Source organism: Lepisosteus oculatus, chromosome 12 (genome assembly GCF_040954835.1).
Source record: "Lepisosteus oculatus isolate fLepOcu1 chromosome 12, fLepOcu1.hap2, whole genome shotgun sequence".
NCBI classification, from domain to species: Eukaryota; Metazoa; Chordata; class Actinopteri; order Semionotiformes; family Lepisosteidae; genus Lepisosteus; species Lepisosteus oculatus.
Window position 1 is genome coordinate 24,169,438 of NC_090707.1, and position 26,798 is coordinate 24,196,235.

The 26,798-nt window shown below is 37.0% G+C and overlaps 1 protein-coding gene across 1 annotated transcript in view; it reads right to left on the minus strand.

Annotated features, from left to right (window-relative positions):
• LOC102695284 (unconventional myosin-X-like) overlaps positions 1-25,282 on the minus strand; it is a 134,030-nt gene extending 108,748 nt beyond the window's left edge. The window contains exon 1 of the mRNA XM_015359310.2: positions 24,873-25,282. Coding sequence (XP_015214796.2) covers positions 24,873-24,893 — 21 coding nt within the window. The 5' untranslated portion in view covers positions 24,894-25,282. The remainder of the gene's footprint in view (positions 1-24,872) is intronic.
• Between the last annotated feature and the right edge of the window lie 1,516 nt (positions 25,283-26,798).

Genomic DNA, 26,798 nt, shown 5'->3' on the forward strand with positions numbered 1-26,798 from the left:
TACATAAAAGTTCCCACTAAGTGGAGGGTGCTATATTAGAATACATTTATTCAAAGCTTCTTATCAGTGCCAAAAAGCTTGAGTATAAGATACACAAGCAAATATGGCAGCTCAATATTAACCGCTCAGTGCTTTTAATAAAGACAATTCACAACATTGTGACTATTTATACTGGTGACACCTGGAAAATGAGGGAAGGGTGTCACCAAAGGTCAGAGAGACAAGTAAAGTGATAAAAGGGTTAATCAGCCATACAAAAGAACATATGGTCTCCAGAGTAGTAGTCCATCAGCAGGACAGACAAGTCACTGAAGGGGACAGGGCTGAAGAGGTTTTTATTGGTATAGTGAAGTATTACTGTCAGAGATCCAATAGAGCTAACTTAATGGCGTTAGCAGTAAAAGTAGACTGTTACCAAACAGCAGAGTGATGTGTTTCAGCCTTCAGAGTCTACCAACAAGGACGTTTACCAGTGAGTTTAAAAGAGAAAACTAATGTTACAGGATTAAAATGTCTAGTTACAAAGACCTTATAATACCATATATTATAGTGCTAATTCGTACTGAATAAAATGGAGATTCAACTCACCAACAAAACAGGTATCCATGGCTTGTAAACTGTTGTTCTAGTAAGTCAACAGTGGAAAGGAGTTTGGAACAATTCTAATGTAAGGCAAAGGTTCACTTTTAGGTTAATAGAGTAATTGTGACAGATAAAAACATCTTACAGTCAATATTATTAAGTGACTACATATTGTGGAGATTTAAAACATTCTAGCGGAAGTACTGTACATGGTCATCAACAAAGCAATGACATACCATCATCATGCTACACACTGTTTTGCCATCACTCACTAAGTGCATCAGAAACCAGATGCCTTGTTTTACAAAAAACACACATACAGGTGAGAATTGCAAGAACTGTCACAAATAAAAGCATTTGGATGGTAAATTTCCCTCTCTATAGTGCTTTCTACATTCAAAATGAAAGCCTTCCCCAAAAACACCCACATCAATCTATTAACCAAAGACTAAACTTAAATTTATCATGTAAAATTTAAGTTACAGTTCCAAACATGTCCAGAAAGTGTCTAAATGAGTGGTGTCAAAAATATTTCAAGACAGCCTATGAAATAAAGTTGGAAATACTTCCTCTCTTAATCATGGTGACCTCATCTTGGTCTAATGCATATCATCAGCAGCTATCATTAAAAACTGCAGAGAGGAAAAGAGGAATTTGAAGTATGCAGTTCAATAACAAAACTCAAGGAAGTTTCCGCCTGCTGTACATCTGGACAGTTGCCAGCTGTGGTTCAGCCCTGACGGAGCCAAGCGTTTGGTAGCCCAGTGACCTCTACTCGGTCTCAGCTGGAGGTCTCCCAAGATGTGTACATTCAGCAAAGACGACGACTGAGCAATCGCGTGAGAATTTCCCAAGATCAAGACTTTAAATGTGCTTGTCTGTTTCGGATTAGAGGAAGTGTGGACCACTCAGGGTGGTGTGACATAGGAAGACACTCTAAGAAAATTTAACTTTGCACTGGAACAGATAACAGTCATGAATATACAGGCACCCAGCCTTAAAGGGGACAGCAGTTCAAAACAATAAAGTATAGAGGAGACAGTGTGGTGATTACTTTCCTGAAATCATCTGGCAGACAAGTGCTCAACACTTCTCCCTTTTAGACCAGAACCACTCCCAAATAGCAGAGTTGCATTTTAAAGCATATTTTAAGGACTTTCACCCTTTGAGATGTGTAACAGAATTTTGCTCTTTGTATAAAAAAAGCTAATAATGGTGGGTAGATGAACATTTTTACACTGTAAAATGACTGCATAAGTCTACATTTCTCAAATGCAAATCAGAAAGGTCACAACACCCAAACAAAGTGCTGCTTAACAATAAATAAAAATACAACTGATATACCAAGTGTAATATCTCACACCCATTGTTCCAAAGATGATTCTGAATCAAAAGATGTTCCTGCAAGGAGCAGTCATTGTCATCTGTCTCCTGCAGTCTTCAGTAATTTGCAGTCCCACGCAATAAGCAATTACTGTACATCCAAGAATAACACACCCCAGCATGCTTATTTACACATGCTTTAGAGAAAGTGACTAAACTTAACAATCACTTAATTATCTGAAAAATGTACTGTGTGCTTATTTCAAGGTCAGGCCAGAGTCCAGAAATTTTAAACATGGTTTAACAGCATTTTATGGGCATAATGCAGACCAAATTGTAAAGGTAGCCTTTGGAATGTTTTCCACCGATTGAAATAGCTAGGTTACAATCCCAAAGGAAAAAAGCAAGGGAAATCAATGGCACTAAGCTTTACAACATCATGTTAATGCGCTCGTCCCTTCTGTTCCTGTTCAATTCCAAGCTTTTACATATACTTCTGAGCTTCACCAAAGACTTCCTGAAATTAAAACATGTGAAAGACTCAAAAGAGGGGAGTCATTTTCATGGAAGATTCCTGACCCACATGCAGCACAAGGACAGAGACTCACATAATCAAATCAGTGACATATCCTGGCAAATCTCCAGACATAAACCCCACTGAGCACGTACACTCTATGACTCATCCTTGGGAAAACATCTCAGTAAACGCATTTCCTGGGACTCACTTACAGACATTCTCAACCAGGAATGGGCAAAAACCCTGAAATCAAAGGATTTTGATTACATCCATTCGACATACTAGCAATTTTGCAGTCTTGCATGAAAGGGATCTGACACTGCAAAATGTCCATATTTGCACTGTGCTAGAATCATAATTGTTCCATAGGAAAAAAAGTGCTCTTTTGCAGATATCCATTTTGAGGTTTCAAGTGATCTGAAATGTGTACAATAGGACAACAACACTGAACTTCTCACTTTCTTTCTGTTTGGTATCCAATACGCCTAGATAAATCACACAAATCTAGAAACTCTCTCAATCGAGAGGTTCTTCGCCTTTATGCTCCTATAATGCTTACCAGAGAGAAGGGGGGAGAAAAGTGAGAAACTAGGATTTTTGTTATCCTTAGCAATACTTTGTATTAAATATATATACACACACACACATCATACTCTAGTCACTGGTCATATAAATAATGTTTATAAGATCACTTTATCAGCCATGTACAATTTCTTGCATTAGAATTTGTCAATTTGTCTTTTTCAAATAGCCCAGCTTGCTCTCCATGAATAATGGAGAACAATATGAGTCTCAATGAGTCTCTTTTGAGTTTGAATAATGCACATTCCTTTGCATTGTATTAATGTACTATTTTAAAATGAAACAAAACGTAACTTGCAAGGAGCTTTCACAAGAACAAACACAAATCAAATTATCTTGAGGTCTGAAGCAGCTGATTTAAAGAAAACCCAATATAATGGAAAATTATTGCTTGTATGTAATCTCTTTATATTTCATTTAAGTCTTGCAAAAAGTAAATTATGCAAATGTTGTGGCTATAGTGCAGTATTCTTATTGTTGTCAGTCTTCTTATTTATTCAATATGTTTTTAATACAAGACTGAGCAGTGGGAGATTGCTTGTTGCGTCAATGGAATAATGGAATGAAATCCATATCTGAATCTAAGGAACATTCAACCTCCCCAGATCAGATCTTGCAAGTCAGTCTGCACATTAAAATCAACACAACGTTTTGGCTGTGGAGCCTTCTTTGGGTGTTATCAGCTGAATGTGCATCACACCCGAAGAAGGCTCCACAACCGAAACTTTGAGTTTCTTTTCTTCTCTTTCACCATGGGATAAAACCTTTACTTGTTCTTTTACATTTGTATATGTCTGTTTGTTTTACTGCAAAGACCCTTGTAGTGATGCATCATGAAAAATGTTCAACAAAATAAACATTGCTTATTACTGCATCTTATTCAAGAGACACGCTCTCTGTTACAGGCAATGCGTAGCTTCAGGTCTCCTGGACAGTGACCAACATACAGAATCACCAAAGAGCACATTTCATTTAAAGGGTATTATTCCCTCTAGACTACAATTTCCAAATCAATAGCTTAATGGAGACCAGGATACTGAGTTTGTGGGAGGTGCTCTCCTTTGAGATTAAGCCAAGATCCTGACAACTTATCATTAAAGATCTCATGGCACTGTTTGTAAGAGTAGGGCTATTAACCCTATTGCCCTGGCTAAATTCCATTCTGGGCTAGCACAGTCTGGTCTCCACCTCATCTACTGTGTAGCAGGCTTGGAGATGCAGAATGGTTGCTGAATATGAGCCAGGTAGGGGCTAATCTTTAGTGGACTGTGCTCTGGGTCTCCTACCATACATAAAGTGTTTTGTTATAGAACTTATCGGTAGAAAAGTACACTTTTAAACTTCAAACTTCTTTTCACTTAAACCTAACACCATCAGTATTTGCTAAAAGTAATTGTAACACCATCAGTATTTGCTAAAAGTAATTGTAATGAAGATGATATAATCCCTCCATCAAAAGACAGTGATAAAATATTTTTAGAAGGCTATATCTAAAACAGACATGAATCTCCAACAAAAAAGCTGTAATCATCATTAATGCCATGAACAGATTTATAAATGGCATAAATGAACTTGGGTTGAAAATTCACTTGTTTCTCATTTCCAACTAGCAAGTATATTAACAAAAATACAAGTAATAGGTTTATTTCATGCTGAATAAAAGAAGAAAGAAAACACAATGTTTCAGCCGTGGAGCTGTTGAGTTTTCTTTCTTCTTTTTTCAGCATGGAATAAACAAATTATTTGTTCCTTTGCAGCCTATGCATGCTGACGCAGCCACCCACCTGAACTATTAACAAAAATAATAGTTATTACCTTATTTACTGTATCTCTTGCAGTAAATGCCCAGCCATCTACATTGGAGAAACAGGAAGGAGACTCGGAGACCGCTTCAGAGAACACGTCAGGGCTGTGAAGATTAAAGATCTCTCCAAGCCCATTGTTTCTCATTTCACCTCTGATGGCCACGACCACACTAATCTCTCCGTCTGTGTTCTCAAAGACGGTTTTCCGAACTCATACATCAGAAAGACCACCAAAACTAAAATTATTCTGCAGTTAGGATCACACATTCTCCCTTCCCTTAACGACAGATTACTGTTCTTTTAAATTTTCTCCATTCATTGGAAGTTTCATTTCACACCTCTCTGCACCCATTCTGACTTCACACCTCTTGATTGGCCTCTCTTTCTGTCCCCTGCTCCCGCCTCTCACTCCTCCTCCCTCCCAACCTTTGTTCTCCCGCTACTTTACCTTTGCCTACTGCCCTGTCTCTCTCACACCTGAAGAAGGCTCCACGGCCGAAACGTTGTGTTCTCTTTCTTCTTTTTTTCAGCATGGAATAAACCTATTACTTGTTCCTTTGCAGCCTACGCATGCTGACGCAGCTACCCACCTGAACTATTAACAAAAATATCTACTTTCTGCAGATAGCCGCTATCATTTTCTTATTTAAACTCAAAATGGTCAAAAACATTATATGGATGCCCTAAATATGTTTCCCTAAAACATACACTTACCAAACTTGATGCTTACTTCATGTAAGCTTTCTTGTCTGTCTGAATTTTACTTACCAAAGCAATAGTCCGTAATTATTTAGGGGCTGTAAAATGTTAAGACAAGCCATATTTTTTCATTAATTTGATTTTTAAGGGAACAACGAAACAAAAAATTAAATTTCCGGAAAAGAAAACCCCCTCCCCTCACGTCCATCAGGCAAAATTCTGAATCATCCTCCCAAATTTACAGGAGGAGCTCCTTACCGTCTTGGGACATGATTTGCAGTCTAGTGACAGAGCAGCACTGCTATATCCCATTGCATCTAGGGAGTTTCCCTGCTCCCTCATACAGTCTGAACATTAGTCACCCTGCCGGCATGGAGTTCCACTGAGACTACATGTTTCCTTGTGTATGCCAATGTGGGCACAGACAACCACAAAAAGCACTGCCTTTAGCTCTCATTGCATCAGCTGGAGAGAAAACCAGACTAGCCAGACTACTGTGTCTCTCTGAAATCCTGAGACATTTGTACTGTAAAACGTAGATGACATATTTGAAATAGCCAAAGACGTTTTTTTATGAACAAAAATAATCCAACATTACAATTATTACAACAACTCATAAAATAAAGACTGAACATACAGCCAATAAGTTTATATTTGATACATTTGTGCAAGATATTAGAGTGCTGTTTTGTCATTATCCTATTATTATATAATAATAATAACAAATAATTCCTTACACTTATATAGTGCTTTTCTGGACATTCCACTCAAAGCGCTTTACAGGTAATGGGGACTCCCCTCCACCACCACTAAAGTGCAGCATCCACCTGGATGATAATGCGACGGCAGCCATAGTGCGCTAGTGTGCTCACCACATATCAGCTATCAGTGGGGAGGAGACCAGAGTGATGAAGACAATTCATAGATGGGCACTATTAGGAGGCCATGATTGGTAAAGGCCAATAGGAAATTTGGTCAGGGTGCCGGGGTTTCACCCCTTTCTTCCATAACAATATAATAATTGCATGCTGATATTAACCACTAAAAAGTAAGATGTTTAGATGTCATATATTAAGTTACTTAGCAGTTGCTGCCAAGGACAAATCCCTCATAATTATCTCTAACTTGTTCCAGGAGAATATAGGATATCCAGGACTAGTACAGGAGAACTCCTCACAGGTTTGCTCATCAGTTTCACATGAGATCAGCGTCTTCTCAACATTTTCAGATTACCATAATTGCTAATGGTGCAAATCAAGTCCTGAATAACAAACCCGCCTGGTTTTGGTGCCTCCGGCTAGTGCATCATGACACATCCTCTAAACAGCCACTGCCATCAAGAGTCAAGTCATAACCACTCATGAAGACCTACAGTATTAGTCTATTAGTCAATGAGTTAATGTGTCTTAAGAAAGATTTGTCAATCCTGAGATTCTGAAGTAGCTCCCAAGCATTCATTTTTATCTCTAATAATTTGATCCTTTATGACTACCTTACACATACAGAATTCAAAAACATTGGAAAGGTCCCACATCCCCCCTGTATACTCATGGTTACAGGACAAATATCGGCTTTTTGCACAACCATTCAGATCCTACACACTCCATCAGGCAATTATAGGCGTTTGTCCTTAAAAAGAAAATTAAATCAACCTGTAAGAGGAGTACTGTGAACACAGTAACAAGAAACTAATGTTTTTTGTTGTTACATCTAAAGTAGTGACTTAAAACTCATGGAAGGACACTGCTTGTTTCTTTCCTGTCAAGGCATTCGAAATCCCAGGCGTGTTTAAGTCATGAAGTCCACAGCCACCTCCGTTCCCAGCCCCCTGTTCTAACAGCTGATCCCTGCTATCCTCTGAGCAGCTCCCTCCCAGGTGCGGCTCCTCCAGGAAGAGGGCCTGTGGTTCCTGAGGAAGCCACACGGACCAGCTGTAAAGCTTTCTGGCACAGCACAAAGCTGAATGTATTCCCAGCTGGGCATTCCTAGCACTGCACAAAGAGCTAAGACAGCTTCCTACAGGCCACAATATTTCACAGGCCAGTAAACAAGCCAACATGATGATAATCTTCAGAATTAATCACACCAGCTATTCATTTCACAATATCTAAACCTACATTAAATATTAAAAAAACGAAGGAAAAGAGAATATTTGATGTTCATTGTTTTTATTGGTTTCTTTCACACTGATCACCTAGCCATTTAAGTTGGAATACACTAGCTGAGAGAAAGAAAGATAACTACCACCTAGCTCATCTGGTAGGTAGTAGATTGTTGATCTAAGGTTCTCAGCCAGTTGTTTAAAGAAGCCAGGGTATGAGCTGTCAACAACATGGCTGGGTAGTTTGTTCCATACACCCAAAGTGCCTTCTTATCTTGGTTTTAAATACACTTATACATGGTTTCCACTTGTGTTCCTTTTTTCATGTTTGATCAAGCAGGGGAACTGCTTTATAACCAGGTTTGATAACCACCTGGCTGCAGGCATTAGATAACAGCAGGCCCACTGTACAGTAGGTTAATCTGAGCGAGAAAATTCCTTCATTAGAATAATTAAGAAAGAAAGAGTATAAATAGAATAGATAATAAGGCATGGTATCAAAAATAAAGCTATTTTAAGTTTGGTAGCCATTTCCTGAGTACCACTGTTAAGTCTAAAGACGTTCCATTATTAAAGCTCAATTAAATGTCATTAATCTCCTAATCCCATACATATAAAACTACAGATGCACTGCATTCAATCTTCCTTTAACACCTTTTAGCTCAGTAATGGCAACCAAATAATAAGGAAGAGCTGAAACCTTTATTTCCTTATTATGAGGAAATCAAATACTTATCAGAACAGCATGCTGGGTCATGTTTTGTTTTTAGGATTTGATGCTTGAAGGCAATGTTAATGTAACTTCCCAGTTGCTCAACAAAGGCATTTCAATCTCTAATGCTTATAAGATTTAGGCCTTTCCCAAGAAAGGACTACCTGCAGGATTAAAAAATATTGCTTCTTATGTACCAATTAGTATAGTATAAAATTCACTCTGTATCTCACCCAGACTAGAGAGATCAGGCTTCAAACATAACACATACTACGACAACCTTAAAAAAAAAGTGAATTAGGTTTAGAAATCAAACCACCAGGTTGCGTGCACATTATTACATGCAAAACTCCTTTAGTACTGCAGTTCAACCCAAGACCTTTATTCTTTAGTTTACTCAATCACATTTACACACTTCACAAAGACTGTTTTGTTTAGAGTCTTATATTGTCAAATACAGCAGTCCAGTTATTAAAGTCACTAATTTAAAAACAGGTTCTTGTCCTTACAATGATCAGCAATTTCCTCATCACCTCCAAAATAATGAAACAACAAAGCAGAGCAGAAAGTAAATGAAAATAGTCATATTTTGGTGGTGATTGAAAACAAATATGCAGGGTGTAAAAAGAGGGTGAAGACCAAGACATCTTGTATAGATGCAAAATATGATCAAAAACTCAATTCAAGTCCAAAGGTCCTGTTGTGAGTGTCTGTGTTTGTGTCCTGTGATGGACTGGTATGCCTTCCAGGCTGAATCCTGCCTTGCTTCTGTTACTTGCCAAGAGAGGCTCCTGCTCCCCCACAACCCTGAATTGGATGAAGTGGTTAGAAAATAGCTGGATGGATTGGCTCAATATTAAAATTTGGTAAGCTAAATGAATCTGGTTTGTGAACGTTGTTAACTCCGCCTTGTTCATCCAATTCCAGAATGTGTGTGCAACAGAGAGAAGCGCTCAATCTGTTCCAACATTATTATATACATTTTGCAGACCTTGTTTAAAGATCTTTATTTGTTGGTTTTGTATTTTGCTTACACCATCTTGTTGAACAACTTTAAAAAGATTTTTAAATTCCATGCTAGTTGTGCACAAAAGAAACACCAGCAGAGCAGTGGCCAAAAAATGTACTGCCCAGATTGGCTGAAAGAGCAGAATAATGCAAATTAAAAACTTAATTGAACTGTCAGAATACATCTTTAAGGTCACAGCAAATGTTTAGGTATAAACTGGTTTTGGGGGACAGCTCAATCACAGGAATTGGATTAGCACAGAAAGGTGAGACTTGTGTTTAACCCATTTGATGTTGATCTGCATCCTCTGATCCTGCTGTCCTAATTACATCTGAAGAGAAACAGATTAATTAGAATGTTTACTAAAATATTCTATTAAGAAACTGTGCCTTCTATCATGAAACTCAACATTGGTTGCAAATGGACAACAATAAAAAAGATTGCTCAAGTCAAGCAAAATTTGCTCAATGCTCTAAATCTATAAATAAATCTAAATCAATTATTATTCCCATCTCAAAATCTGCCAGGCTAAGTGATCTTAACAGCTACAGGCCAGTTGCTCTAACATCACCCCCAATGAAAAGTCTGGCAAGAATAGTGAAGCAACACATTAAAGAACACACAGGACCTTATTGACTCCCTGCAGTTTCCATACAGAGAAAGAAGGAGGAACAGAAGACAATACTCACACTGCTAAACATGGCTTATGAACATCATGACAAGGCACAGACATTTGTAAGAATAAGAATCTTATTTGGTATTTTTTCTTCTGCTTTCAATGCAATACAACCACTCTTGCTAGTACAGAAACTCTCAAAGTCAACCTTCAAACTAAACATTAACTTGATCATATGAGTCTTAAGACTTAAGGCTAGGGGTGTTAAGACTTCTTAACAGGTCTCAGCAGGCCAAAGTGGAGAAATGGTTATATGATATATGTTACATTTCTACTGCATCATCACAGAGATGTGTCTCTACTGTACATTTTGTTTTGCAAGAACAAAAACACAGACAGACATCTCATTAAGCCTGCTGATAACACAGCCCTGGTTAGCTCATTAAAAGGACCTAGAAAATCACTAAGGGTCTATTCTAAATTATTTTACTAATAAGTGTGATGAGTTCTGTTTGATGTTAAATATTTTGAAAACAAGCTGAACATTAATTTCAGGAATATTGCAACACCTCTTTCACTTACTGTAATGAACAGACTGACTGTAGAGGTTGTCAGTAACTACCAATACCCTGCATTGGTCATAAACAAAAACATAAACAAAGGTTGTGACATCATTTAAAATAAAAGGTCAATCTTTTTTCCTCTGAAAACCCATCTACATTAAGGTAGACAGAACTATTTTAACACTTTTCTACAAACCATTTATTGAAAGCGTATTAAGATGCTGTCCCAATGTCTCATTTGTTGGTTTGGCAACATCAGTACAGTAATTGTAAAAGATTGGGAAAATTAGTGAAGATAAGCAGCAAAATCAATGGGGGAAATTAAATAAACCTAAATGCCCTGTATTTTTAATGACCAGAGATTCAGGATCTCAGTTTTACACCTCATCCAAAGGATAGCACCTTTTACAGTATAGTGTCCCCATCACTATACTGGGGCATCAGGACCCACACAGACTACAGGGTGAGCGCAACCTACTGGCCCACTAACATTACTTCTAACAGCAACATTAGTTTTTCCCAGGAGTCTCCCATCCAGGTACTGACTATGCTCACACTATGCTCAGCTTCAGTGGGTTGCCAGTTGTGAGTTGCAGCATGATATAGCTGCTGGCAAGATGTTAATGCCACTGTAAAACAATATAAAATAATTATCTTTTGTCCTATAACACCATTATACGGTATTCTTTGTTGATGATGTTTAACTCTGTTTGTTGCATTGTTTTGTTGGACCTACCATATAACACATTACCCCCAGATGATGATAAAGCTTGAATTGAATGAACGAAGGTAAGAGAGCATAACAAATCAGTGTTTTTGACTGACCATCACAAAAATTATATACTTGTAGTATGAGCAGATCACAAAGGGGAGTTGTATAGGCTCTGTATGTAGGAGTGTCACCTAAAAATTATTAAAAAACCAACGGAAAGAATACTGATTGCTGGGGTAAAAATAAACTTGAACACCATGCATTTACATCAATATATTATAATGTTTTGATTGACAAATTTCAACTTATATACCCAATATTGAAATTTACACAAGATTTTACTTTTTTAAATTGCTTCCATCAAAAATACTGAAGGTACAGTGGGATTTTCAAGTTAAAATATCATTTAGTTACCATTCAACAAGAGCATGAATAACTTTGTAAGCTATTGTATATAGTTCAAGTAGTTCAAGTAGCTGCATCAGCATGCGTAGGCTGCAAAGGAACAAGTAAAGGTTTAGTCCATGCTGAAAAGAGAAGAAAAGAAGCACAACATTTTGGCTGTGGAGCCTTCTTCAGGTGTGCATATCAGTGTGTTATATATATTATATGTATATTGTATATAGCTTGTTTTAAACTTAACATCCTATGGAATATTGAAAGAAATGGTTCATAATACCAGATTAGGCTTAGACTAAACGTGCAATAAAAAGTAACACACAGCAGCCTTTTCATATGATCAAAAAGTATTTATAGACATTTCTTATATTGGTTTCCTAGCTGTGGCAAAGCAATCATTGTGTGTGACATTGGTATGTGTAACCACACTGGAGATCTGAAACACAAGAGCTAAAACTGAGGTTTCAACCAAAGAATCTCTATGACCGATATAATACTGAAAACTGCATCCTGATATACATCTATGGGCACATGATGGCATACCACATTGGAAACTGTAAGTTATACACAAAAAGATTAAGGCTGAATTTTTTCCTCCTCCCACATCCCCAGATAAAGCTTCAGCAGAAAAAATTCTAATGGACCTGCATTTTTCAGTTGACCTGTTTCTTTTGGTTCTCTGTAAAAAAAACCCTGTCCTCTACTGTCAGGCTTCTAAACATCTCTAGCCTAATTCTGTCATTTGTGTTGCGTTTCATTTTTTGTAATATTTTCGAAACAATTTGCTGGTTATCGCATAAATCATACGTGCAGATAACATACCCAAAGTAACATCATTCTATTATTCTATATTTCTAATTAACACCTTCCTAGGATATCTGGAAGAGGTGTTAGTGGGGCCAACAGGGGGCGCTCAACCTGCAGTCCATATGGGTCCTAATGCCCCAGTACAGTGACGGAGACACATCCTTCAGATGAGACGTAAAACCAAGGTCCTGACTCTCTGTGGTAATTAAAAATCCCAGAGCGCTTCTCGAAAAGAGTAGGGGTGTAACCCCGGCATCCTGGCCAAATTTCCCATTGGCCTTTACCAATCATGGCCTCCTAATAATCCCCCTCTATGAATTGGCTACACTACTCTGCTCTCCTCCCCACTGATATCTGATGTGTTGTGAGCGTTCTGGAGCACTATGGCTGCCGTCGCATCATCCAGGTGGTTGCTGCACATTGGTGGTGGTGGAGGGGAGTCCCCATTACCTGTAAAGCGCTTTGAGTGGAGTGTCCAGAAAAGCACTATATAAGTGTAAGCGATTATTATTATTATTATTATTATTATTATTATTATTATTATTATTATTATTAATTATCTGTACAGCATGGCACTCTCATACCACTGAAAATTACGTATATGGCGACTACTTCTCACCTTCTCTCAATGGGATATGCAACTAAAACTTCTTGGATATCACAATTTTTTTATTCTTACCTAAATTAAATGCAAATGAAAAAGTAAAGAACAAAAGAGCAAATTGATTGTACTAAGTTTACATTCACATAAACTAAAGAAAGACTGCGGTTTATATAATCTTATAACATTGATATCAATATATCAATGTTTTCTTACTGAATGCAATTATGTGGAGAAAAACGTATATTTTGACTTTGTAGAATGGAACTTTATGATTACAATCTCCAGAAAACCCATAAAACGTCTATCATGAACAAGATGATTTCTTTTATAGGTTCACAGAAAAGTAAAGGAACATACAAGCTTCTGCTAGATTTGGCTATTCACTTACAAAATAAGACAGTTTGATTTAATTAGGTCAAAAAAAAATTCTACTTTCAAAATAAAATTGTATGAAATGTTCTGATGTTGTAAAGCAAACAGCACATTTCAACTGCTTTGTCACAGAATAAAATGTAGCTTGCACAAACTCATTTTCAGATGAATACTGAAGTAAATGAAATCTGCTTTACTGCTATGGACTAGGTTAATTTGATATTTGAATATTTTTAACAACAAAGTTTAATATACAAACTGGATTTGGTGTTCAAAGCATTATTTACTTCATATAAAAAAAATCAGAATGTAACTAAAGATAGCCCGGTACAAACTATGTTAAATTACAGCAGCATCATGAATAAATCCTCCTCTCTCCTTAAGTGCAATGCTCCCATAAAGCACTGTTGAGAAATGTTTTTGTACTATATATATATACAAAATTTAAAAAATGAAAAGGCTGCATCTCAACAAACATCTGATTTCAGAACATGTGTATATAAACTCTTATTTCTTAGTGTGAATTCTAAAGTGTGTGAAATTATTTCCCTAGAGTTTCAAACCTGAGATCAAAGAGAAATGTATCCTACACTGTGATACAGATACAACAGAAGGTCAAGGCTTTATTGAGGGCATTGCTCATTAATGCAGCCATTAATGGCAAAATATGTTACCAAGACGCTGATAAAGGTTAACTTCTAAGTAAGGTAAGAATTATTTGCTGTAATAAATCCATGAGTCACACCATACTTCAGAGCGACCAAACAATGTATCCCTCCTTTTTCAAAAATATTGCTCAGCAGCCGATTTTCATGCTCTTTTTCAACCAGGAAAATGAGAAAAGGTGTCACCAGTGATTAATAATAAATGCTAACCCAGTGGGTTTTTTTAGGCTTATTCAGGAACAAGAAAGAGTATATCACTGTGAGCATTCTACAGTACACTTCAAGTTTGAAATGTGTGAAGCCTTGCAAAATTAACAACGTATAACTGATTTATTATGCTTTCAACTGTTCTGAAAATGTAATAATAACATTATCTCCAAGGACACATTAAGTTAAATTAGCAAAACTTGGAATGGCTTCACAGGTAGGATATCAAGTTGAATCTGAGCAGCAGGCTAGGGTTCAATATATGGTCAAACACCTGTAGCAAAAGACTATGCTAACAGAGCACACTCCACAAAACACAGGCATGGCCTCAACCTACCCATAACAATAAGAAGTAACTTACACAAGACGAATAGAGGCAAAGGGTTCCAAAATGATAGAATCACTAACACTTTTACTTAAGTTCAACCAATATATTTCCTCTAAAAATTAATGGATCTACCTAGAATGTACAGCTGAATAACACTATTTTTAGATAATTATGCAGTCTGGGCAATTTACTGTAATTCACACTATATTGCCAGATCATCAGCAGTACCATGTGTAGCATGCTGTGCTGGGGTGCTTATTTCATCAGCACACAGAGCTCAATCTGTGCTACAGCAGCACTGAGTCCAGCACAGCAATAATACAGCTAACAATCAGGTTGGGTTAGCTGAAAAAAACCTACAATGAACACACTGCAGCCACTAATTAGGACACTGAGTGACACATAATTTGGCTGTATCACCCAGCTATCAGGGAGACTAAGGGTTCATCTCAGTAACAAGTGAAATGAATAAAATGCACAATTACATTTCTGTTTTAGTGCTTTCTTTTCCTATAAACAAATTTAGATCAATCAATTTACCCTAGGGTACAATGGCCTTAAACAGAATTGATCTGATTTCAACATTTCGAATAAGCAATTTTTAGTGTTGAGTTATATCACATTATAGCCAAGGGGTGTTAGAATTTGACTTCTTTTTCTCAATTTAAAACTATTTATATCATACAGACAAAGAATAAATTCAAGACCATCATGGTTTCACTTTTTAAGTGTCATTTTCCCACTTCATGACTTTTGTTATTAATTCCATCATTATGATACTTAAGGAGCAGAAACCATGACGTATCTTATCTAGACATATGACTATTGATACATGAAAGCAATAAAAAGGTCTTCCATCCTCAGGATGTTAGCTGCACAGGGTAGAGTTCAAGGTCAAAGTAAACGTCACCTGCAGTTCTGTAGCTGAAAAATCCCAGAGTAGATATCTATCATTTAGTTCCTGATGTATGAGATATTACGTTTTTACTCTATGCAGTAATTGTCATCTTTCGTTCTGCCACTGTGAAGCCAGCGGACTGCAGTGTGACCAGCACATGAGGGCAGAGATCAAGCTCCAGCTTAAATGTCCCATTTAAGCTTCAGGGGTTTTATAGCATTGAAAATAAAGCTCCTCTCAAATGATTCATGAGGGTTCAAAGTGGCAGTGAGAGCTATAATGCAAACACAACTACACAGGCATTCTTAAATGCATCCAAAAAAGAAAAAAAAATCAAAGATGATTCCAAACAAAATTTACAGAATTAAAAAAAAGATTATTTAATGAGAACACCAGATAACAGTTTCAGTATTTTCCAGTATTATACATTTTAGACTCCACAGTTGTATTTCCCGCTATGTAAATGACAGCTCATCTGAGGAATTGGGGTTATTAAACGATTATTACTAAATTATTTGGGTTATAAAGGTATTACAATTTTACTTTCTGGATAGAAAAGGCCTGGATATTATCAACTGTAAGCATTATTATTACAACAGAACTGACTATTTTTTCTCCTTACACTTACCGGATTGATTTAGTTGTGCCAAATTGTAAGAATGCCCCATCCTTGCCTCTGAAATGATTTCTAATTCCCGTTTTTAATCTTGTGTGTTCGGTGTGCAGGGCAGGGTAACAAAATTAGTTGCTTCATTTCTGATACAAACATCACTGCACCTTAGCCCTAAGTATCTTTCCTCCTCCTGCTCCACTGTAAATATTTATTTTTGCCTTACAAAGTATTTTTAATCCAAGTGCCTTAAATGAAAATGACAAATCTATTCCCATTTATCGAAAAAAAAGAAAAATGTGCTTTAAACCTTTAGTGATGATATAAACTTAAAACAACTCACAAGTGGTGGACAGTAAAGATGGCACAAAAAATACAGATATGGTAGAGTGAAGATTAAATTGTGTGGTCCATTTTCTGAGGCTAGAAAAAAAAAACTAAAAATGACCTACTTTAAATCATTAGTAAACACACAGCCTGTAGCTAATTAAATTTCACATCTTTTCTCTAACAAGCATGACTGAGCAGCTGATATGTCTTGTACTGCCCTTGTTGAGAGCCAGGAGTGGAGTATGAAAACAGCACTGCTTATGGAATAACACAGCAAATGTTAACTGCATCAAAGTTAACAATACTTTTTAATCTCATTTCAGAAGAATTGTGCTTATCAATTAATCTGTCAGAATGAACAGTTAGATAATAGTAGATAATAATCTACTATTTTTATATGTAATATCATTGGTGGTAAATTATATACTTTTAACACTGTTAACAGGATATAATGGCAATCACCTGATCAATAAAGATAGTAGCAGAGCCTCTATTACTAGCCTTCCATAATGATACTAATGGTCTTCCTGTGCTTAATGGGAGTGATATTTCATTATGGTAATAGTATATGGTACTAGCTCAGACCTCGAAATTGAGTTTGAACTTCCTTTCAGTACTCTAGTCTTCAAACCACAGGTTCTCTAAAGTGTACATTCTTTAGAGCAGTACTGTACCATTGTACACCATTTGGACCATTAGAAATAAATCAATAATCCTCTCTGGGCAATGCAAGGGGTGTGTGCTCCAACAGCTTGGGGCTATCGATCATGCTCGTATTGAAAGAAAGTGTTACAGCCAACATTTATTTATTATAATGACTAGTTTCTTATATTATAGTCTTCCATTAGGTCTCATGTCAACAAATCCCACAGCAAATGAAAATAATAAAGCTTCAAAATGACAAGGGAGCTGCAATTATATTTTTATTGTTTTCCCGTTTCCTTTACAACTGGAAACAATGGAAGTGCAATGATTTCAGATGGCTTAATAACCTTAAGAAAATGCTCAATTGAAGGGAAGCGCTCTGCCTATGTGCTAAAAAGTCAAACAGGAATCAAGGGTGGGGCTTTGTTTTGTTACAGAAGCTGCAAAAAAAGCTCCCTTCAACAATTGGCCAATGAAAGGCGATACTGCCAGTATGTTTCGTTTCATCCCAGGACTTCCACTCATACCCAATGGCACCATGAAAAGCTAATGAAGCAAAGGATTAAGAGATTGATAAGTGAAGCACATAGAGTGGAGTGGAGCAATACTTTGCTTTTTTTCCCCAAAGGACACAGGATGGTGAATCTAGGGAGGTAGGAAGAGCAACAGTGAGAATGCTGTGAGGCCTGGGAACAGAACTTCCAGGAATTCCTATAACACATATGGAATTTAGGCAATTTAGCAAAGGAATGTTTAAGATAGAAGGAAGTAATCTGGGCGTTCAGGGAGGCCCTTGTCATCGCAAAGAGTTCACATGCCAGCAACGACCTGCAGACAGCTCACAAAACATGAAAAACATGTGAGCGTGTGCTGTCTGCCAATCGGGAACACACTTATTGAACACAGCAGCTGTCACAGATCGAAAGGACCAAGGTGTGAGCTGTTTGATCAATGACTCCAAATATCTCACTTGAAAGTTTCTTGTATTCATTTGCAAGTCTCAATCAAAACCAGAAATAACATCTGAAAAAATCGTAACTGTTTTAACCAATTTATAAAATATATTGGATTGGGCTAAATAGCCAAGATATTCACACTTTGACATCTGTGTACAGTACATGGATTGTTACACTGGACATCAGTCTGTGGTGCTGTTAATCTGTCATCTTTTATGAGGGAAATAATCATGCAGTATGCATTACACTAGGATGATGCAATAAGTCAATAAGATGGACTGCATTTTCTTGGTTTTAATGAGTCAGTTACCAAACCCTCTTTATTAAATTGGTAGGAAACTGAGTCATTGTGGCAAATGTTTGATAACCTTCAACAGGGCAAACACACTTTCTTTTTGGTTCTGTCAATCCAGTTTCTGATAAAATTGTCCTTTTCATAATGTTAGTCTGGTATTATTCATTTACTTTTGTGTTTTTTACTCAAAAAGTCAATTAGATATGACTAATACACCTGTGATACAGACCTTATGAGTATTAGGTATCTTATTACACTTCCCAAAAATGATGGACTGATTCAGTCACAGACTCACATTAATAATATCTTAATAGTTGGGTACATATCTCAGCACACTATGAATGCTAAAGGATAAGAAGAAACAAAATTAGGTCATATATCATTTTTTTCTTTCAATACACTTCAAGCTTTCTACAACTGTAGCTGTGCACTTAAGAAGCAGAAATACTTATAACCATGATGTGAGCTATTACATGAGATGATGAGCATTACAGGACATGAGATTAATTCTGCTGCAACCCAATTTGTACTTCAAGGAGTGGATGGAAATATGTAGGAACAGTCCTTCTTGCCTCTCAAGATCGCCAAATCTTCTGATATTTTAACAGGGGTATTTTTTTTAAATTGCTTTCAGCTCTTCAAATGATGAATGGGATTTGTAACTGTTGATAAACCGCAAAACATCTCAGTATTTCCCTCATTCCGCTCTTTGGCCTGAAAGCCAACCAACAGGACTTCTGCGGGGAAAAAATTAGCTTACTGTAGTTTGTTTGCTACACAAATGCGCCTGGCCTTTATGAAATTTATCACTTATTAATACATTTTTAAATATATTTAAGTCAGAAATATATGTAAACAAGTTAATAAGAGACTTCTTAAAATTGTGTTTACTTAGATTATTGGACAAAATACATGCTTGAAGTATTTTTAAAACTCAGAATGTACAAAAAAGTAAAAGTCTAAAGATGCAAGCAGATCGATTAAAATGATAAATGAGCACTGCAGTTGAGAAAATGAAGTAACTGCACAAGTGTTACAGGAAACTCCTTCTCTCACACTAGGTCATCTGCTTTACCACTTTTCTACCACTTCACTAAAAGATTTTCTGTGCTTCATTTATGCTTTTCCTTTCACTGCCTCCAAAGGTGCAGCCTATTGCTCCTGGCTAATCTGCACATTACTGATACCTGTACTTCAAAACAATTGTAGTTCTCTACATCCATCCTTCTATCCAATACCTAGTATACATGTATAGATAAGGCTAAGATACATCTAGTTCAGGTGGGTAGCTGCGCCAGCATGCGTAGGCTGCAAAGGAACAAGTGATCGGCTTATTCCATGCTGAAAAGAGAAGAGAGATAACACAACATTTGGGCCATGGAGCCTTCTTCACACACCTTCTTTCTTATCTTTTCAGCATGGAATAAACCTATTGCTTGTTCCTAAGATACATCTATAAACGTTTGCATGCATATTCACTTCATTTTCTCCAGGTGCAGCCTGCCTAGGAAGTAGTTGCTCTGCGCAAGTCGAAAATCAGCCAAGATTCTAATACTCGTAACAATTTAAGAATTTCCTCAACCTCGTTCAGACAAAGCCAGTTATGCATCGCTATTTTAATCAGGCATCTCCAAAAATCGATATTACAGTCTGTATAGAGTTTATATTAAGTGTTTTGCTTAAAAGGAAACGATAAATTCTTGATCAGGTGGAGAAGGTACTCTTTTTGTTCACCACCAAAGTCAATTTTTAGCAAGTGAATTAAGTTGAATTTGAGAATTGTGGATTGTAGAGAGTATGGGGCGCTATTGTGAAAATTCTGAATTTCAGTATTTTTCCTCGACAGGTTGCTATAAAACAAGATGTCTGTCTCAGTGTTGGGACATCCTGATTAACAGTAGTTTTACAGTAGTCATGATTCAGGGACCACTCAAGGTCCTGGAATGCCAGGGCGGCAACAAAATAGCTGTGTCCATCAAAACACTCTGAGAACGTGTTTATATATGTGGTGACTCACTAAAACCAAGGCCAGTGTCTGAGGAAGGAAGAAACTTAGCTTGATGATATTTTTTGTAAGCAAAGGAGTTGTACAATATCCAGTGAATTTACAGTCACCAAAGACTGGGGGAAGTGGTTTACAAATAGACAGGGGTAGGGTTAGAAACTCACTCCGCTGTACTTTCCTGTATAACACAGAAGCCATGCTCTTCCCAGTTTGCAAAGCCACACACTAATACATTTCACGAATGTCTCAATTTAATGTAAAGGAGACACTGAGAATCAAAGCTTATAACTGCCTTTGGTAAAACATTAATATCAGCATTTCTGAGCACATTGAAAAATAATTAACTGGATAAAAACAACCTATTTGTTAATTTCTCCAACAGTCAGATCAACAATAGATAAAAGAAACTATGTGCTCTTTAAACTGTACTGACAGTTTAACAGAATCCTGAGTTTGCTCCAACATCAGTTCAATAGAAAGGACAGTTACTGTTTATACCATATACACAACTGTTCACAGAGCACCATATTTTTATTTGAGCAAGTCATAGAAATATAGAATATTTCAGCATTTTATCATCCAAATTCTGTAACAAATGTCTTAAGTCAGTTCTGACTTGACAAATAAAATTGTTACATTACACAGCAATGATGTTTGCAAATATAAAAAAACTTTTTTTTTCTTGTTACAGCTGTTATTATTATGTTTATCAGTTAACAAATAGTTTATCTGGGGCAAACTGTGATGCACATATAGATCTGCTTGCCAAACTGTCTGTGGTAATGGTATTCTTTCTGAAGTCACCACTGCCTTAAGGGAATGACAGAACATCCCATTTTATAGAAGGTGACTTGCGACTGGATAATTTGACCTTCTTTTTGTTTGTGTCATTCCTACACAAAATGGACTCAAAATGAATACAAAAGCTTCTATCCACAAGTTAGCTAATGCAATTTAAATGACAAAAATGTGCCCCAACCTTGTCTGAGCTTTTAAAGAGCACCAGACATCTGAGGTTTCAGTAACAATAATAATTTACACTGTAGGACTACCACATGTCTGCTTCACTGGCAAGCAGCATGGAATAGTCTAAAAAAAGTCTAGGTTCAGGGCTTCCATTTCTTGTCCTCATAATTCAGCAGTTTTTCTGGGTTTCCTTAATTTATTATTACCGTAAAACCCAAGGAATAAGGTTAAATTTGTCCAATTATTGCCAATATTGTTATACTGGACCAATGACCTGATTAAACAGGATAGGCTACTGGTCTTGACGTTTTGTCCAGCACTGTCTGTTTGCATTCTCTTCTTTGACTAGATCACAAAAGTACATCCAGAAGAAGATATGAGCAGCAATCTAAGCACCACATTTAATGACTGTCTGTCGTTTTTCACAGCAGTGTTGTCAGTGGTTTTACAGTATGTGCTACATCCATACCAATGATTTGGGACAATGTAGTAGTGGGTATGGTCATTGCTTTAGTTGTGCAACAAAGATCGCTTAAAAAAAGTTCACCTCTTAATGAATATCACTTCTTTTTTCTAGCATTCCTTAAACTTGGCAGATTAGATGAGAGACCAGAATCTTTCATTAGGCCAGAGTTTCTCTCAAACCATGTTGAAGCACAGCTGCCACTTCAAAGGTGTTTCTGCAAAAATTCCTGGGTGCATAAGAACTGTCAGTTTCCTTGATTCAGCACTGAAATAATGATAAATAAGAGAACGATGAACCGATTCAGTATCCAACAATGATACCGGGGTTAAATCAAGCTATAGTCTTCTGCTTGTTTCTTGAGCAGTATTAATCAACTGCAGTAAGAGAGGTGAAATGTCTCGTTGTTATTATAATATGAAACTTCTATTCATTTGCTTTCCTCCCTATGATTCCTTATTTATCCAGACAGATGAAACAAAACATACTCCCAAAGAGTTCCCGTAGCAATTCCAATCAAACAGAATCTGAAAAACATTACACCAGACCACATTTCATTTGATGAGATACGTCTACAATTAAGATGCCAGCCAGATACTTCAGATCAAAAATGTTTACAGGACAACCATCTTCCTCTTTTCTTAGTGACAAATGGTTGGGGGACTTGGGCTATGACCTCTGGACAAATGGGTAAATAGTGCCTCTCTCTCATGTATGCAGTAGAGATGGTTGGCATCCAACAGACAAGCTGGGGAAGCAGTGCTTCTGGCAAACATAACGCTCTGTGCGTGCAGGGAACACATAAGCCCTAGTGTTTCATCTCTGGAGAAGGAAGACTGAAATAGAGCATGGGAACTCAGATGTATGGAATAGTGAAGAGGACTGGAATTTCACATCAAATACATAGGGAATTACAAGTTCCCTTTTTTGTTGTGACCCTCACAAAGCATGTGTACATACAGAGTTGACGTCAAAGTCATATACTAAAAGGCTTTAGAAATCTTAATTGCACCTTGTGTAATGTAACGCTAGATCTAACCCTGCAGGGAAGAGGTTTAACTTTTATTGATTAGGGCTGACACATTCCTATGCACAGTCAGGGGTGGAATGAAATCAGTCAGTGGTTTTAGGCACCCTTGTGTATGACAGATGAAAAAGAGTGCACAGGTGTTTTGAAAATGGCCCTGAATTTGAAGAAAAAGATGAAAGGCAAAGTGTTGTATAAGTACAATCATTGGCTTGAAATTAACACCAAAAGAAAGCTGCTTAAAACTTAATGTGTTTTGGTAGAAAGGCTTGTCATCTTAAAAAGCTTATTGCAGATTTTGCAATATGTCAAAGGATTTGTATATAACAACTATATACCCATTCTATACATACTGAGCTTTACATTATGGATAATCTGACATGGATCATTTTTATGATAAAGCCACTGAAATGAAATCATGAATTTAAAATTTTAGTCATATTGTGAAGGATCCTTATGTAATGATTGCAAAAATAACGTATGCACTCAAGCTCCGACAAAACAAAGCAGTGAAAGACAAGTGCCGATAGATTTAATTGATAATCACAATCGCATGGTACAGTGTACACAAAATAACGGTTTTAAAAATATTTACACTACACATTTCTCTTACCGACTACACTTAAGCAAGATTAGAAAAGCTCTGCTTTCAATGATGCTCAAATATATTTTGGGTAAAAGAACAAATATGATAACATTCATGTCTTTAACACCTCACCAACCTTAACTGAAAAACTCAACACATTTGCCTAAATTGCTAAGAACCATTAGTTTAAAAACGTTGCAGTGTGGAATAAAGGAACACCTGAGCCGCAAAAATGCAGCAGATGCACTAATAATACATCCATCCAAAGTGCCATCGTCTACACTAGACGCAATGAAAATCTCTACCTTGGATGACGGCAGAATTTGTCCTTGCCATCACCGCCAAAATACACGAGTTAATAACGGGTACGATAGACGGATATGTACCGTAGTTTCTTCGAGACTGCAGGCGCTTATTGCTTAAGCATAGATCTGGAAAAGCAATGAGCGGAGCACCAGTTTCACCTTGGCCATAGACAAGGTGTTGTGTGGAATGTATAATGCTACCTTTTTAATGTTAGAATCTACTATCTCGACTTTGAATGCATTTTCGATGACATTGTTTTAAGTCTAATAACGCTTGTTACTCGAGTCACTAATAAAAGCCTCTGAAAATCCATACAATACGTTGTGACCTGGATGGAAAGACGGTTTTCTCTAGTAGCTCAATAAATTAAAACCTAACATTGTTTTTATAACTACGTTTTCTTGACAGGAATATTGCTTAGTACAAAATGATTTGAGTATCTTATCTTTGTGTAGCCCCCCGCCCCCTCCTATCTCACCCAGACTCTGACGATAACTTGGTATCACAATTTGCATCTGACTGCCCCCCTACTATCACAGCTGTATCATGCAATAGCTTTAAATGCAACGGCTCCGTAATGTCTGTTACTGAGAAAAGCACATCACTGTTAAGAGCATTTGCTGAGCAGGGAAGTAAAAGCTTCATTCCTGGGTCAGACGCACTGCATCACAGTTGATAACTAAAAAGTCGAACAGTTATTCCAATTCAAAGGAAAATTACTCTGCATCTAAAATGTAATATAAACGGCATCGATTACTTAATTATATCTGAATTGTATCCTTTACAAAAACGTTTTAATTTTTACATGCGTAATCAAGACATGTTGCCACATGAATCGTGTTCTCAGAACAACCATTGAATGCTCGTCCAACAGTAATCGTAAAGAAAACGAGAAACAATGGACTGTAGTTTAGAAACTCATAGCGTGTAACACAAAAATCCACTGGAAACTGATCAACCAAAAATTCTTCAAAGAGACGCTATCAGCCCCTCAGGCTTAATGACATCATCCACGAAGACTTACATTTAAAGCAGCATTTCGCTAGTCTTTGCGCATAATCTAAAACCACAGACCTGTAAAGCAGCGATTGTATTCAACTTTCGTCTCCCTGTCAGTAAAAGACTGCCTAACCACACACACAAAATACATAAAAGGTTTTATGAATACAATATAACACATACCTCAACGAAGAAGTTATCCATTTCCAAAAGTGCACGTCAAAATGACCCCCGTTGCAGTTATCAGTGAATTACACTACAACAGCTTGCGTACTGGAAGAAGGAGCTGTGGTCCAGTTTGCGGGAGCTTTCCATTCACAAGCTCAAGTAAAGCTGAGGAGGTCCCATCCGCATTCCCTCTCCCAGACTAAGAAACACGAGAAACAAAGCCGGTACCCTGCGCTTTCACTGCATCAGCAGTAACACGGACGTCGCTTCCCCTCAAGCAAACGTGATCCTACTTAGACCTTTCTTGCCCTCCTGGGACAGTGACCACTCGGTGAAATCTACTACAGGACAACGTTCTAACCTCCCGGGTCTCCTGTCTTTCCTAACCAATCTAGTGTGAAATTGTGTACACCGGCAGTAATGAATGGACCCGGCAGACAGGGATTTAATTCAGGGTAGGCGGTGCATAACGCCAAAAACCCTGCCTCCAAGCTATATATGGAAAAAGGTACAACCCATTCCATGACTTCACAGAATAATAACAAAATATTGAAAACGTAGTTTTATTTAACATTTGTTAACAATACTTATTAGTAACGGTAAAACTGAACAATATTTTATACAATTGCCATTTTTCTCGTTAACATGATATTTCCTGTATAAAATGGAAGAAAGGTCTTTCCTCCACCTTTTCACTTTTCCATCATTAAATGCCTCTTTAGTATTGACAAAGTTAAACCAGTGGACTTCCTTAGTATCAGCACTGAAACCTGAACCACAGATCATAATTACAAACTATGTGGAAGTGTTAGGAAGGGAAGGAAAGAATAGGAGGCACTTCTTTACACAAGTAGTGGGCATTTGGAACAAGTTACTCAGCCATGCCATTGAAGCTGAAACCCTAACTTCTATCAAGAAAGGACTGGATGAGATCCCTGCATCAATTACCTACAGTACTACTAATTACTTTCAGAAATATTTAAGGGCTTCTTCTCATTTCTAACTGTTCTTATAGTCTTTGGTTCTTAGAAGGAGCAATTTTCATAAACGTAAGGTAAGAAGAAACTTCACTTATAATTATATATTACTATTAAAACTACAATTACTGATTATGACTGCTATGACATAGTTAGTAATAACAACAATGCTACTACTGCTGATATGACTAATATTGGTTCTAATACTTCTAGACCTACTATGGAAGACTGTAAAAAAAGGTACAAGTGAGAGGAGGTCATTCAGCCTATGTACTGCTTGGTAGCTAATTGATCTGAAATATATTCAGCCATTTCTTGAAAGAAGCTTCAACCGCATGACTGAGTGTCTGGTTCTAGACTACCACAACTCTTTGTGGAGAAAAAAATTATTTTCAATTTTAAATGTATTTCCTCGTATTTTCTAGTTGTGCACGCTCGTTCGGATTTCACTGTTGATTAAAATAACTTCTTGGGGTTAACTGTAACAATTCCTTTAAGCACTTCCTTAATTGTGGAGTACCCCCGTACACTTTCAGAATATGATCCAAAGCATATAATATTATGATCACAGGTCCATATTCTCTCACCTATTTTCTTACTCTATCTTGATTGTATGAAAAGAAAAGAGTAGTAGCTCAATACAGACATTGCCTCTTGAAGGTGTTCTGACAAACCAAGTGAGAAAGTAGTAGCTTGTGTACCACTTTGGTTTCTGGTGCTTAGCCTTTTGCTACCAATAAAAGTATTTTAAAAGTATTTAAGTAATTTTCTGTTGTGGGAATAATTCTGTGACATTATTCATAGATGTCCTGAAACACAGAAGAAACACAGAAGAAACTATCTTCCAATATGACAATGCAATACAGTACCGTAATACTGTTATATAATAATATAATGTTGTATTATCCTCCTGAGTTCATATTTTAATTAAGTATTTTATGCTTTGACACAATTATTTTTTTCT